This window comes from Somniosus microcephalus, chromosome 1 (genome assembly GCF_052327205.1).
Source record: "Somniosus microcephalus isolate GS21.2 chromosome 1, FLI_Smic_1.0, whole genome shotgun sequence".
NCBI lineage: Eukaryota > Metazoa > Chordata > Chondrichthyes > Squaliformes > Somniosidae > Somniosus > Somniosus microcephalus.
In genome coordinates this window covers 262889900-262902258 of record NC_140987.1, presented here as the reverse complement: position 1 = coordinate 262902258, position 12359 = coordinate 262889900, and the positions used below count along the sequence as shown (strand labels likewise).

Sequence of the window (12359 nt, the reverse complement as noted above, 5' to 3'; positions counted from 1 at the left end):
CAATGCTATGAATGCACTGTGCAGGCCCAGAACTGACTAATACAGTCACGTTCATAAGAGTATAAATTATTATGTTAATAATGTGACTTCCTCCAGCTATGGCGCCCTGTGTCAAGAAGTGTGGTGCCCTGTCGGGATATAAAGTTCACTATATCAGGGACGTGGTGTGCAAGATGTTAGATCACCAATGTGCATGCATCAAGACAGGGGTCTGCACATTTTCCTCTGTGCCCCTCTGTTGCCAGTGGGTGACGCTCCACAGGGAGGAGGGCTAGTTGTCCTAGGGCCAGCTTACTGTGATTTGGGAGTAGATTGGCCTCAGCCAGTAGATAATGCAGGGAGCTGCAAGAAAACAGGACTAGCTGCACTCAAAGATTCCAAAGGCAGTTCTACCAAGACTGCAGTCATGAGCCTAAATGCACCTCTTTGCTTCCTCACCTCAAAGACCTCTTCTCATTTCAATGTACTTCGATTAGTTTTAAATAATTAGGGCTGTGGGTTCAGAATCACAGAAACCCCACAGTGCAGATAGAGGCCATTTCGGCCCATCGAGCCTGCACCGACACATATCCCACCCGATCCCCGTAACCCCACGTATTTAATCCCCCTAACACTAAGGGTCAATTTATCATAGCCAATCAACCTAACCCGCACATCTTTGGACTGTGGGAGGAAACCGGAGCAAACCCATGCAAACACGGGGAGAATGTGCAAACTCCACACAGACAGTCGCCCGAGGCCGGATTCGAACCCGGGTCCCTGGCGCTGTGAGGCAACAGTGCTAACCACTATGCCACCGTGCTGCCCTTGCAATCTGTAACCGTTCCTTGCAATCTGTAACTTTTGTACTGAGCTAACTTTTCTACATTTAAGGAATGATGACCAGATGGTCTGCTGTTCCTCTTTATTCTTTTGCATTTTTGAATAATTTACTGCTCAAGTACTAAAGATGTAAAAATTAAAATTTTAATAGCTATAGAGTAAGTCTGAAACTTTTTGCGTTGTATTCGGTTGATCTTCATATCCATTCATTACTCCTATTATAGATGTTTAACTGAGGCCCTATCTGTTAGTTCAAGTGAGCATTAAAGATCAAAAAAGAGCAGAGAGTTCTCCATTGTCAGGCCAACACTGCTTACAATCGACTCCAGAGATGTTGCTGGCACAGAAAAGCTTCTGTGTTTGCCTACACAGCAACAGTCATTACTCTTCAATAGTTAATTGTGTAAAGCACGCTGAGACCTTTCACTAAGAAAGGTGCAGGTATACTTTTTAAAAGATGATGCAAGTGTAAGCTTATTAGTAGCTTATTCAGTCATTTACCTGAATTGGGATTTATATATTTTCAGATTGGATTGGATTGGATTGGTAATGGTTTTCTCCTGTTGGAGAGATTCAAAACCTTGGCGATGCTTTTTGTTTCAATATTTTGGGCTGGTAATAAATGGTATATTCACTTGCTTATCATTTGTAAGTAAACCTTCAGTTTCCTTTTAAACCACTTGCAAGTTACTTTTGTTGGAAACAAATTGAGCCTTGTATTGACTTAATTTCATATTTCATTATTGAACGTGTCTGTTTAAAAAATCTAATCGGTATCCTTTCATTTGTTCCTCAGCATGCCCACGCGCATTCATCAGGATATTTCATAACTCAGGACTCTGCTTTTGGAAATCTTATTCTTCCTGTGTTGCCTCGTTTGGATCCGGAATAACCATCCAAAAAAAATGACAATCAAACTGATGGGAACATTTTTAAAATATAAACAGGACTTCATTTTTCACGCCTGAAAGAACACCAATAAAGGGAAGTGAACATTCATCGATCAGTGGACCATGACATTTCATCTTGCAGATTTTCTGCACAGATATTTTGTATGAGAGAAAAAAATGCCCAATTTGAGTTAACCGTCTCATTATGAAAATGTTGTTTTGAATTTTTTTGTGACTGGCCCTAGGTCAGCGTTAAATTCGCCAATACCAAAAGAGAAGCCAAGCATTCTGTAGCAATGGATCACAATTTTGGATAGCCAGAACTTCGACAATTTTGGATAGCCAGGACTTTGCTGTGAGAAAGGCAGTACTTTGTTGTTGTATGCAGCATGTGGTTGCATCATTACACCCAGAAAATATGGCCTCAACCTTTATATGCTGCTAATACAAATTGGAATTGTGCTAAATTGAGGAAGTTTAGAAATATAACAGTAATGAATAGAAATCTACTGTAGCTGTGTCCTAAAAATCTTGGTTGTGTATAAATGTATTCTATTCAGTAATTCAATTTTAGCTAGAATAATATATTTAGCTGTGTGGCTCAGCTGTTTAACCCTTTACTTGCCCTCCCCAGAAGTGTCTCGCTCAAATGGAATGTTTTTTTGTGAGTAACCTGCTAAAGATGAAAGGCTATTTTTTTAAATTGCTGCAAAGGAAGGTTTTTTTAGTTGTATTTTGTGAAATGTCAACATAGTATTCACCACTTCCTGCTATGGCATAAGATTTTTTTTTTTTTTAATTTCAGTTAAGCTTTTGAGTGTGGCCACCCATAGTTTTTTAGTGCTGCACCAGGCCACATACAGAACAAGTTACCCAAGTTAACGTTTCAGGTCGATGACGTTTCATCAGAACTGGAAAAAGTGAGATGTAACTGGTTTTAAGCAAGTGCAGAGGCAGGGAAAGAGGGATGGGGAGGAGAGGAAAAACCTGTTACATGCTGGCATGGATTGGTTGGGCCGAATGGCCTGTTTCTGTGCCGTATATCCTATGTAAAAGCTTTTTCAGTTCTGATACAAGGTCATCGACCTGAAACGTTAACTTTCTTTCTCTCTCCACAGAAGCTGCCTGACCTGCCGAGTATTTCCAGAATGTTCTGTTTTTATTTCACATTTCCAGCGTCTGCCGTATTTTGCTTTTGTATTTGTTACTCAAGGTATTATTCCTCCAATTACTTCTCATTTCACTTTGGTGTGGTGGTGAAGCACTAACTTGCTGTGGAGTGTGAAATTCCATGTTCACGCTAGAAATGCAAGAAGGGCAAAATCAATGGACCAGTTACTCCAGACATCTCTCTCATTGCTCCTAATGGCTATCTCTAGACTGGCTATGGCGGAGGACTGGCATCAGGTCTGCCTGTCACAGATGCTGAGAGTTGCAGGGAAATCGAAGAATTCCCAAATAAAAGGAAGGTTCAACATGGGGTGGGGGGGTAAGAAAAGGGACAGCTCCCCTGGTGACTCAGTAATTTTATTGCTGGCCTTACAAATGAGCACGATTCCAGGTTTCATCCCTGGTCTGCACTCAGTTAGGAGTTCTCCAGCTGGGACAGCAGTGAAGGTGCTGCAGTTGGCCTTGGTTAGGGAGAGGGTGTAAAAAAACAGCCAAGATTTCCACTGCTGACCATTGACCAGCAACCCTTGCTGAAAGTGTGGTCTTCATGTGAGGGCAGAATTTGGCATGGCTGTGGTTCTTTGGGCTGATGCTCACCATCAAAGCATAATGGCTACTTGAACAACGTCCCAGAGGGTAAATAGCACTGTGTAATTGTACCTCAGCAAGGAGTCGAGATCTTCAGAGAAAATCAGTTAAAAGGTGAAACAAAACCCACCCAAATGTTCATCTTGTAGCTGTTGTTATTTTTATGGATGGGTTTGTGTGCTATAAATATCAACTTGCTTCCTATTCCACCCCCCCCCCCCCCCACTAATGTGCTCTGTCACAAGTTTGTTGTAGCTGGGAATTCTTTCCTCTTTGTGTTATTTTAAAAACTGCATTTGTGCCACAGTAATGATTTTAGAGCCAGTGTTACATCGAATTTACAACACAGAAACAGGCCATTCAGCCCAACTGAGCCATGACTTTGTCTGTGCTCCACACGAGCCTCCTTTCGCCCCTCTTCATCTAACACTATCCGCATATCCTTCTGTTCCTTTCTCCCCCCGTGTTTATCTAGTTTCCCCTTAAATGCATCTATGTCATTCATCTCAACTACTCCATGTGGTAGCGAGTTCCACATTCTCACTACTTCCTGGGTAAAGAAGTTCTTCCTGAATTCCCTATTGGATTTATTAGTGACTATCTTATATTTATGGCCCCTACTTTTGGACTCTCCCACAAGTGGAAACATCTTCTCTAGATTTACCCTATCAGACCCTTTCAAAATCTTTAAAGACCTCTATTAAGTCACCCTTCTATTAAGCCTTCTTTTTTCTAGAGAAAAGAGCCCCAGTCTATTTGATAAAAATATTGTGTGACCCAACCTAAACCCTAGTGCAAAATAGTGAAGAACTATCCATTTTAAGGAGCAACAGATTTGCGTGCCTCTTTGTGAAAATGTCATTCTGTTTTATAGTTTTACAACATTAGAAATTATCAATGTGTCTTGAACACAAATTGAACAAAACTTAGTAAAACATATGGCAAATCCCACAGGGATAATTCAGTTTCTTCACACTAGGTCCAGAGTAAACACATCTGATCCTTTTCAAATGTTGACTTGTGTTACATGGGTGCAGCACAAAGGAACATTTTTCTTGTAAATGTTTAAATGACTGTACCCATTTCAAATTGTCATTTTATTTTGCTTACTTTTATTTAGTTTGACTATGATTTGAATGGCCGGTGGAAAAGTGAGTTCATGTTCCTTTGTTGCCTGTTGTGTATATGAGCTTTCTCTTGGGCATCAGGTGTTTGTGGTTCATTATAGATTTAAAAAGTATTGTGTGAGCCTTCAAGCAGAACGCAGCACATTAATTATCTCCAGAGCCCAGCACGCATCCATGTGTTCTGGTACAAAAGGGTGATTATTTCAGTGGCAAGTTGAATCATTATTTCTAGGTATTGTGTCCACCCAATTCATTAAAACGCTGATGCAATTGCCTACCATTTATGATGTTTTAAATAGTACAATAAAATTACTTGGTTACTGCAATGGATTTTTATTTTTTTTAATTGTTTCATGTATCCAACCTCTGAACCCAATGGTTTGTATCTTGTTTGTGCTACCCTGTAAAAATAGAATTTCAGCAGTTACTTGCATTCCATTCAGCAATAGACATAAACAAGTTGCAAAATCAAAGTGGTAAAAATAAAAACAACAACAATTTTCAAGCTTTTCTACATGAACACTTGGGTTTGTCTTAGTTTGGGAGTCTTTAGAAATATATTTGCAAGGATTTGTTGACTGCTGCTTTTAGAGAAGAGAAGTCCTTGCTCTACAGCCTGAGAAGTCCCATGGGAGATGAACGATATAGAAATAAATCTGATGTGCTGGATAATTTTGTCTGTGCTAAGAGACATTTAAGATGAATATCCTTGCCATATGAATGTTTTTTTTTTTCTCCGTTTGACGGTCAGTCTCCTCTTGGGCCCTATCTTCTTTACCAGAGCTGAGAGCTCTTAAAGAGATTTATATTGACATGGGAGAAAACATATTTAAAAAACCTTGTTAGATCTCTATCAATTGGGAAGCATAACAGTGAAGTTTTGTAACAGCACATCTCTATAGGGCATCAAAAGGTTCCACATTACCCAATTGTAGACTATACTGTTGGTCATGTCAATCAACCTAACTTGGTAAAGGCTGTTCCCACAACCTTTGTAAATGGAAAGGAAGACTTGCATTTATATAGCGCCTTTCATGACCCCAGGACGTCCCAAAGCGCTTTACAGCCAGTAAGGTACTTTTGAAGTGTTGTCACTGTTGTAGGAAACGCGGCAGCCAATTTGCACACAGCAAGCTCCCACAAACAGCAATGTGATACTGACCAGATACTCTGGCCTAGAAATTGAGTGGGCTTAGCGCCCATTTTGCGGCGCTAGAGGGCATTGCGCTGGACTTACAGCCGGTTTTGAAATTGACTAGGGCCCAACATCGGCGTTACACCGGTAGCGCTGCGCCGGCACCGATGACGTCATCGGTGTGCGCAGCGTCCCGGTTGCCGTGGTGACGGGCCCCAGCGCCGAAATTCAGTTGCGGCCGCCTCGCCCGTGGCAGCCGCAACTAAGACTCTGGCAACAGAGTCTAACATGACTTTGCGCCGGCGCATAAAGGTGGAGCGGCGGCCGGCCGCTTTCCCGCCGGCCGCCTGCCCGCACCTCCCTCCCCGGACTCCCCCCCCCCCCCCCCCCCCCCCCCGCGGAACAGATGCTTCTCGGCTGCGAGCCCGGCACTTCCCCGAGGTGCCGGGCTCATTTTTGTGGCGATTTAACCGGCCAGCGGGCGGGTGCAGGCAGCTCCTCCTTAACTGAAGGAGGAGGCCTGCACTTCCCGAGCCTGCCGCACTGCATCGGGCGCCGCAGCGCCGGAATAGCGCCGCAATGCGGCGCGTAGCGCCAGTTTTCAGGCGCAAACAGCCTTCAGTAGCACCGGCAGCCGTTTGGGCGCGGCGCTACTGAATTTTTGGCACGCGCAGCGCGACTTAGCACCGGCGCTAAATTTCCGGCGTTAAGCCCCGGCGCAGCGCAAACTCAATTTCTAGGCCTCTGTTTTTAGTGATGTTGGTTGTGCCACTGGGTAGTGTGAACAAGTTTTCTAACTAGCCTTTAGATGTTAAAATGGTACCATTTCTGAGTTGGGCAATATCTGCAATGCTCCCTTGTTTCACGGAGGAGCAGGACCTTCAGTTGGGGAAAAGTTAGAATGTTACCTGATCTCTTGGCCAATTTACAGTATTTTGAATATAATTTATTCAGCTACAAAGCAAATTCAGATTAGGAAGTGACAAATCTTTTAAAATGTATGCAGTGTAGAAAAAAATACAAGAACGTAGGGGCCTTCAAACAAAAAAGATCTTCAGTTCAGATTTGTATCCGGTGGGGCGGAGACTGGAGTAGCTGTATGGGTGGATCTTGTGTCCAAGTGCTAATGCTTAGTGGTAGACATATCAATAAAGGCTGTATGTAACACAACCGCTAAAATTGATCCACTTAAGGATTCTGAATTGTGTTCCATCTATTTTCGCTGCATTACTTTTTAGTTTCTTTAAGCTTCACACATGTTAAATGAGCCTCTGCCAAGGCTAACCTGGTCTAGCAGCTAATTAGAATGAAAAAGTGTGAACCCCCCTTAGCTTCAGCACAAGCTTGCTTTTGTTTTTGCAGTTGATGATGCATCCTATGGACCTTGAAGACAACAAGAGTTCTAACCAATGTTCCCCCTGATTATTTTGGGGGGCTGTGTGGCCCATTTCATGCGCGAAACTTAACATTGGAAAAGCCGGTCCTGGGCTGTGCGGGAGCAGCAGAGAGCTGCGCAGCTTAAAGGAAACGTTGGTTCTAACTGTAAACAAAACCGAGGTCCAACATTTCTTTTCCCTAATTCTAACAGGAGAAATAAAATTAAGATAATAAACTGTAAACTAGCAAACTTAGTATTAAACTGCAATCTCTCAAAACTTAATACTGAAGAATAGTAAAAGGGGATTATATTTCAACAAATAAAAAGAGCTGTCAGTGCACATACCCACATTCGGAGAAGAGAGGTAAGAGATAATGTTGTAGACAGCTTCAAGTCTCAAACAGTTCTTCCCTCCCTTCTAGCAATAACAATTAGTTTGCAATAACAAGAATACTTGTGACCATTCGTCGTCATGCACCTGCCAAAAAGTCAGCCTGAGAGTCCAAAAGCAGTGTATTTTGCACAACAGCCATTCTAGCAAAAAGCTTGGGGTCATTTAACTCTTTCGAGCCATGACCCTCTAAACACCCTCAGAAACCTATATTCTTATACAGCAGTGGGAGTGTCAGCCTAGATTATGTGCTCAAGTCTCTGGCTTCGGACCTGAACCCAAAGCTTTCTGACTCCGAGGCAAGAGTGCTACCCACCAAACCACAGCTAACAAGGTAAATGAAACATTTAATACAAGCAAGGTAGGTCTAGTACATTGTATGTCTGGTATCTTGAGCAATCCCGATTTTAATCGCTCCACCATTGGCAGGTGTGCCTTCAGCTGCCAGGGCTCTAAGCTCTGGAATTCCCTTCCTTAAACCTCTCTGCCTCTCTTTCTTCCTTTAAGACACTCCTTAAAACCTACCTCTTTGGCCAAGCTTTTGATCACCTGCCCTAATATTTCCTTATGTGGCTCGATGTCAAAATCTTGTTTGATAGCATTCCTGTGAAGCGCCTTGGGATGTTTTACTACGTTAAAGGTGCTATATAAATACAAATTGTTGCTGTATTACAAGAAGCAATAACTGAATATTTACATGTGTTTGGTTCATCGTGGCAGTTCACTCTGGATTATGTCTCCACTGAGCTGCTATCTAAACTCTTTATTTAAACCACTATCAAGTGGTTTCATTTTTTTTGTAAGCCGCTGGCACCATTCCTGTTCTCTTGTTTTGGAGGGGGAAATAATTTCACCAGAATGATACTGGGGCTAAAAGGGTTAAATTATGAGGACAGGTTGTATAGACTAGACTTGTATTCCCTGGAGCATAGAAGATTAAGGGTGATCTAATTGAGGTGTTTAAGATGATTAAAAGATTTGATGGAGTTAATAGAGAGAAACTATTTCCTCTGGTGGGGGAGTTCCGAACAAGGGGGCAGAACCTTCAAATTAGAGCTAGGCCGTTCAGGGGTGATGTCAGGAAGCACTTCTTCACACACAGGGCAGTGGAAATCTGGAACTCTCTCCCCAAAAAAGCTGTTGAGGCTGGGGGTCAATTTAAAATTTCAAAACTGAGCTTGTTAATGTTTTTCTTGGGCAAGAGTATTGAGGTTTATGGAACCAAGGCGGGTAGATGTAGTTATACAGATCAGCCATGAGCTAATTGAATAGCAGACAAGGCTCGAGGGGCTGAATGGCCTCCCCCTGTTCCCATGAAAATGTTTTAACAGTAACTTCGTCTTTATTTCCTTTTTTGTACCACTTCACAGGATAACGTAACGTGTCATCCTACAATCCGGTCATGAATCCAGCCACTATTGGTGGGGACTAAAGTAAAAAATGTAGAAAAACCGAACACCTCAGAAGTTTATTTTATGCAAAATAAAGCACTCATTTCATGGCCACCCGATCCCATTGATGCGCATGGACCTTGTGAACTATGCCTTTTGATCATTTATTTTTTGCAAGCCACCTCTTGTATTTCCCCTCCCTTTTGAAATGGTTGAAACCCAGTTAACAGTAATGTTTATGCCAGTGTGATTTTCTACACTCTGACCTCAAGAGATGTAACAAAAACGATTACACAGTTATCATGCTGTCCAGTATAAATAGCTCCTAAATTGTCTACTTTTATGTGAGAGGATTTATTATTCCTGAACTCAACAATGTTGCAAACCTTAGTAGCTGGTTACATACTGACATTAGTAAAGGCAGACCTACTTGTCTGGGGAAGGGGACTTTGGTGCAGGGTTTTCAAAAAAAAAGGGAGAAAAGCCATTTTTAAAGGGAATTTTAAAAAAAACTTCTTTTGTAATTGCATTTTTATTGTGACATAAGGGTGACTATTACAAGCCTGAATGAATACTTAATGTTCTGCAATAAAACCAACCATAAACAGGTTAACTGGTCATTCATTCATTGTTTGTGGGATCTTGAGCACGATATAGATGCCATTTTCACATTGCATTTCAAAAGTAATCCTCTGGTTATAAAGCACTTTAGCAGCTTCTGAGAATATGATACAGTGCTACGTAATGTTTTTTTAATCTTTAAATCTAGTGACCTTTTTTTAATTAAAGTAATGATCACAGACAATGTCATCCTGTCATCCATGTACTGTAACAAAATCTCCACCTCAGTTCCAATCCAAGTAGCTGAATCCCCAGATGGCATAATAAGCTCTTTATCTGCAAGCACTATACTGTAGTAACATCTAGCCCTGAGAACCACCATTGCGTTTTCCCTGCTGGATCTTGGTCAAGATTAATTTAGCAGGTTTTCCCTATAGTAATTTATTAAACTGTAAATCATCCAAGATCTTATTTAGAATAGTTCAGGGAGTGCGCATGATTGCCCGTGGATGAATGTTCATTTTTAGAATTCACTCTTACTTCCACCAACTAATATCCAGAGTTATTTCCTGTCATTCAAGCCATAAAATAAACCTCAATTGAGCTTAGTGATTTTTTTTTAAATTCCTTGGATTAGCCCAGGGGGTCATTTAAATAAATTCAAAGGAAAATCAGTTGTCAACGTTCATTAGTCTTGTGTAATTTGTCTTAAGAGCATCACTTAGCTGTCATTGGTTGTGAAGAAACTGGGAGCAGCCTTTCCCTTGTGTAGCTCTGATTTGTATCCTTCCCCGCCAATGTCAGCCCTTCCAGTACAGGGTCGAAAAGTGTGAGAACCCTGTTGATTAGTTTTTATCCAACACCATAAAGGGTTCAGAGAGGACAACTTTAGCAAGAGTACAAGCCTTGGACCAAATGTAAATTGTTTCCACTGAACTCCAAGCTGGAGAATTGTAGGCAAATTTTCCATAATAAATAAGACACCACCACTTTATATTGTCAAAGACCTCTTGTGTATTTTAACAAAGTTTCCTTAGGTGTTAAAAAAAATGTGAATCTGGGTGACTTGGATCCACATCATATTGGTATACTAATGCACTATATGTAACTCATCCAAAACTCTGCTGCCCCTATTCTAACTCACCAAGTCCTGTTCACCCATCATCCCTGTGCTCGCTGATCTACATTGCCTCCTGGTCGGGCAACGCCTCGAATTTAAAATTCTCATCCTTGTGTTCAATTCCTTCCATGGCTTCGCCCCTCCCTATCTTTGTAACCTCTTCCAGCCCCTACAAAGCTCTGCACTCCTTCAATTCTGGCCTCTTGCACATCCCCGATTTGCATCGCCTTCAGCTGCCTGGGCCCTAAAGCTCTGGAATTCCCTTGCTAAACCGCTCCACCTCTCTTTCCTTCAAGACCCTGCTTAAAATCTACCTCTTTGACCAAGCTTTTGGTCATCTGTACTGATGTCACCGTCTGTGGCTCGGTGTCAAATTTTGTTTGATGTCGCTCCTGTGAAGCACCTCGTTTTACTACGTTAAAGGTGCTATATAAATGCAAGTTATTGTAACGGGCAGGTTTGCAATGTTCCATTTGACAATTAAGCAAGCTTAACTATCTGTTGACCTGTCTTCCCCATAAATGGGAAGGAAAAGAACAAGTGAACCTGGACTACTCTTCCCACACCCACTTGCACCCAGTAGTTGACTAGTGTGAGCACATACCACCTGTCTGTAGGTGATTTTGTGCCACATAACGTCGTGTATCAACTGTTTCAAATTCCTGCACTTCCCCAAGTGTAGTATAATTCGCTGCCCGAGTCTTGCAACATTTTATAAAAAGCCCTGGAAGCTGTGGAAGTAACATTTTTTTGAGGGGATGTGAGCAGAAACCACAAATATCCCCTAACCATTATTACTAATATATTATAACTTGCATTTATATAGCACTTTTCAGTCTCAGGATATCCCAAAGCAGTTAATAAGATTAAGTACTTTTGAAGTGTAGTCACTGTTGTAATGTAGGAAACGCAGCAGCGAATTTGTGCAAAGCACAATCCCATGAACTGCAATGAGATAAATGACCAGATAATCTCTTTTAGTGATGTTGGTTGAGGAATAAATGTTGGCCAGGACACCAGAGAGCAATGTTCCCTTTAATTTGTTTTTTTTTCGGGTGTGGGGCCCTTTTAATGGGCTGCACGGCCCATTCTAATTTCCACATATGTGCAGTCTTTCCTATTGTAAAGCAGGCAAGCCACCTGCGTGAAAATATTGACGGGGTACACTCCCCTGCTCTTGTCATTGTTGGCTCTGTAATGCCAACCCACATACATCTTGCAAGAAGATCAATCACACTGTTACATGGAATCGCGACTCATCATTGGATCAAGCAAAAGTGCAGCAAATTTTACTTCTCTTAACCAGCTGTAGTTCAGTTGTTCACATTCAGAAGAATGTGGGTTCAAGCCCCACTCTAGAGACATGAATACATACTGAGGGAGTGCTGCAGTGTTGGAGCAGTGTTCTGGTGATACTTTGCATTCTGTCTTCATGTAAATTGATATTCCGTATTGTTGTACCTAACACACGTGGATGTTGTTTAAAGACTATGGGCTGGATTTTGAAGTTTCTAACCCGCCTGGAGGTGGGGTGGAGTGGGGGGGGCGGTAGCCGGTAGCCGGCGGGAAATCCGGAAATCAGAGTTTCCCCACATGCTGTGGAGTTTTTACTCCACAGCGTGTCTGTGATGTCATGGGCAGGTTCCCTGCCCGGAAGCCAGCCTGAGACTGCAACCCAACAGGTAGGTGCAGGGTTCAATCGTTGGGGGGTGTGGTAAACCACTGTATTGTATATTGCCACCTCTGGGTGGCGCTGTGTATGGAGGCATGCCTCAGCTGACTCCAC

General features: G+C 42.2%; 1 protein-coding gene across 1 annotated transcript in view; it reads left to right on the top strand.

The window, feature by feature from the left end:
• The window catches only part of inip (ints3 and nabp interacting protein), a 45545-nt gene extending 40622 nt beyond the window's left edge, over window positions 1-4923 (top strand). The window contains exon 5 of the mRNA XM_085993144.1: window positions 1619-4923. Within this exon, the coding sequence (XP_085849270.1) occupies window positions 1619-1714 (96 nt within the window). The 3' untranslated portion in view covers window positions 1715-4923. The remainder of the gene's footprint in view (window positions 1-1618) is intronic.
• Window positions 4924-12359: the final 7436 nt, after the last annotated feature.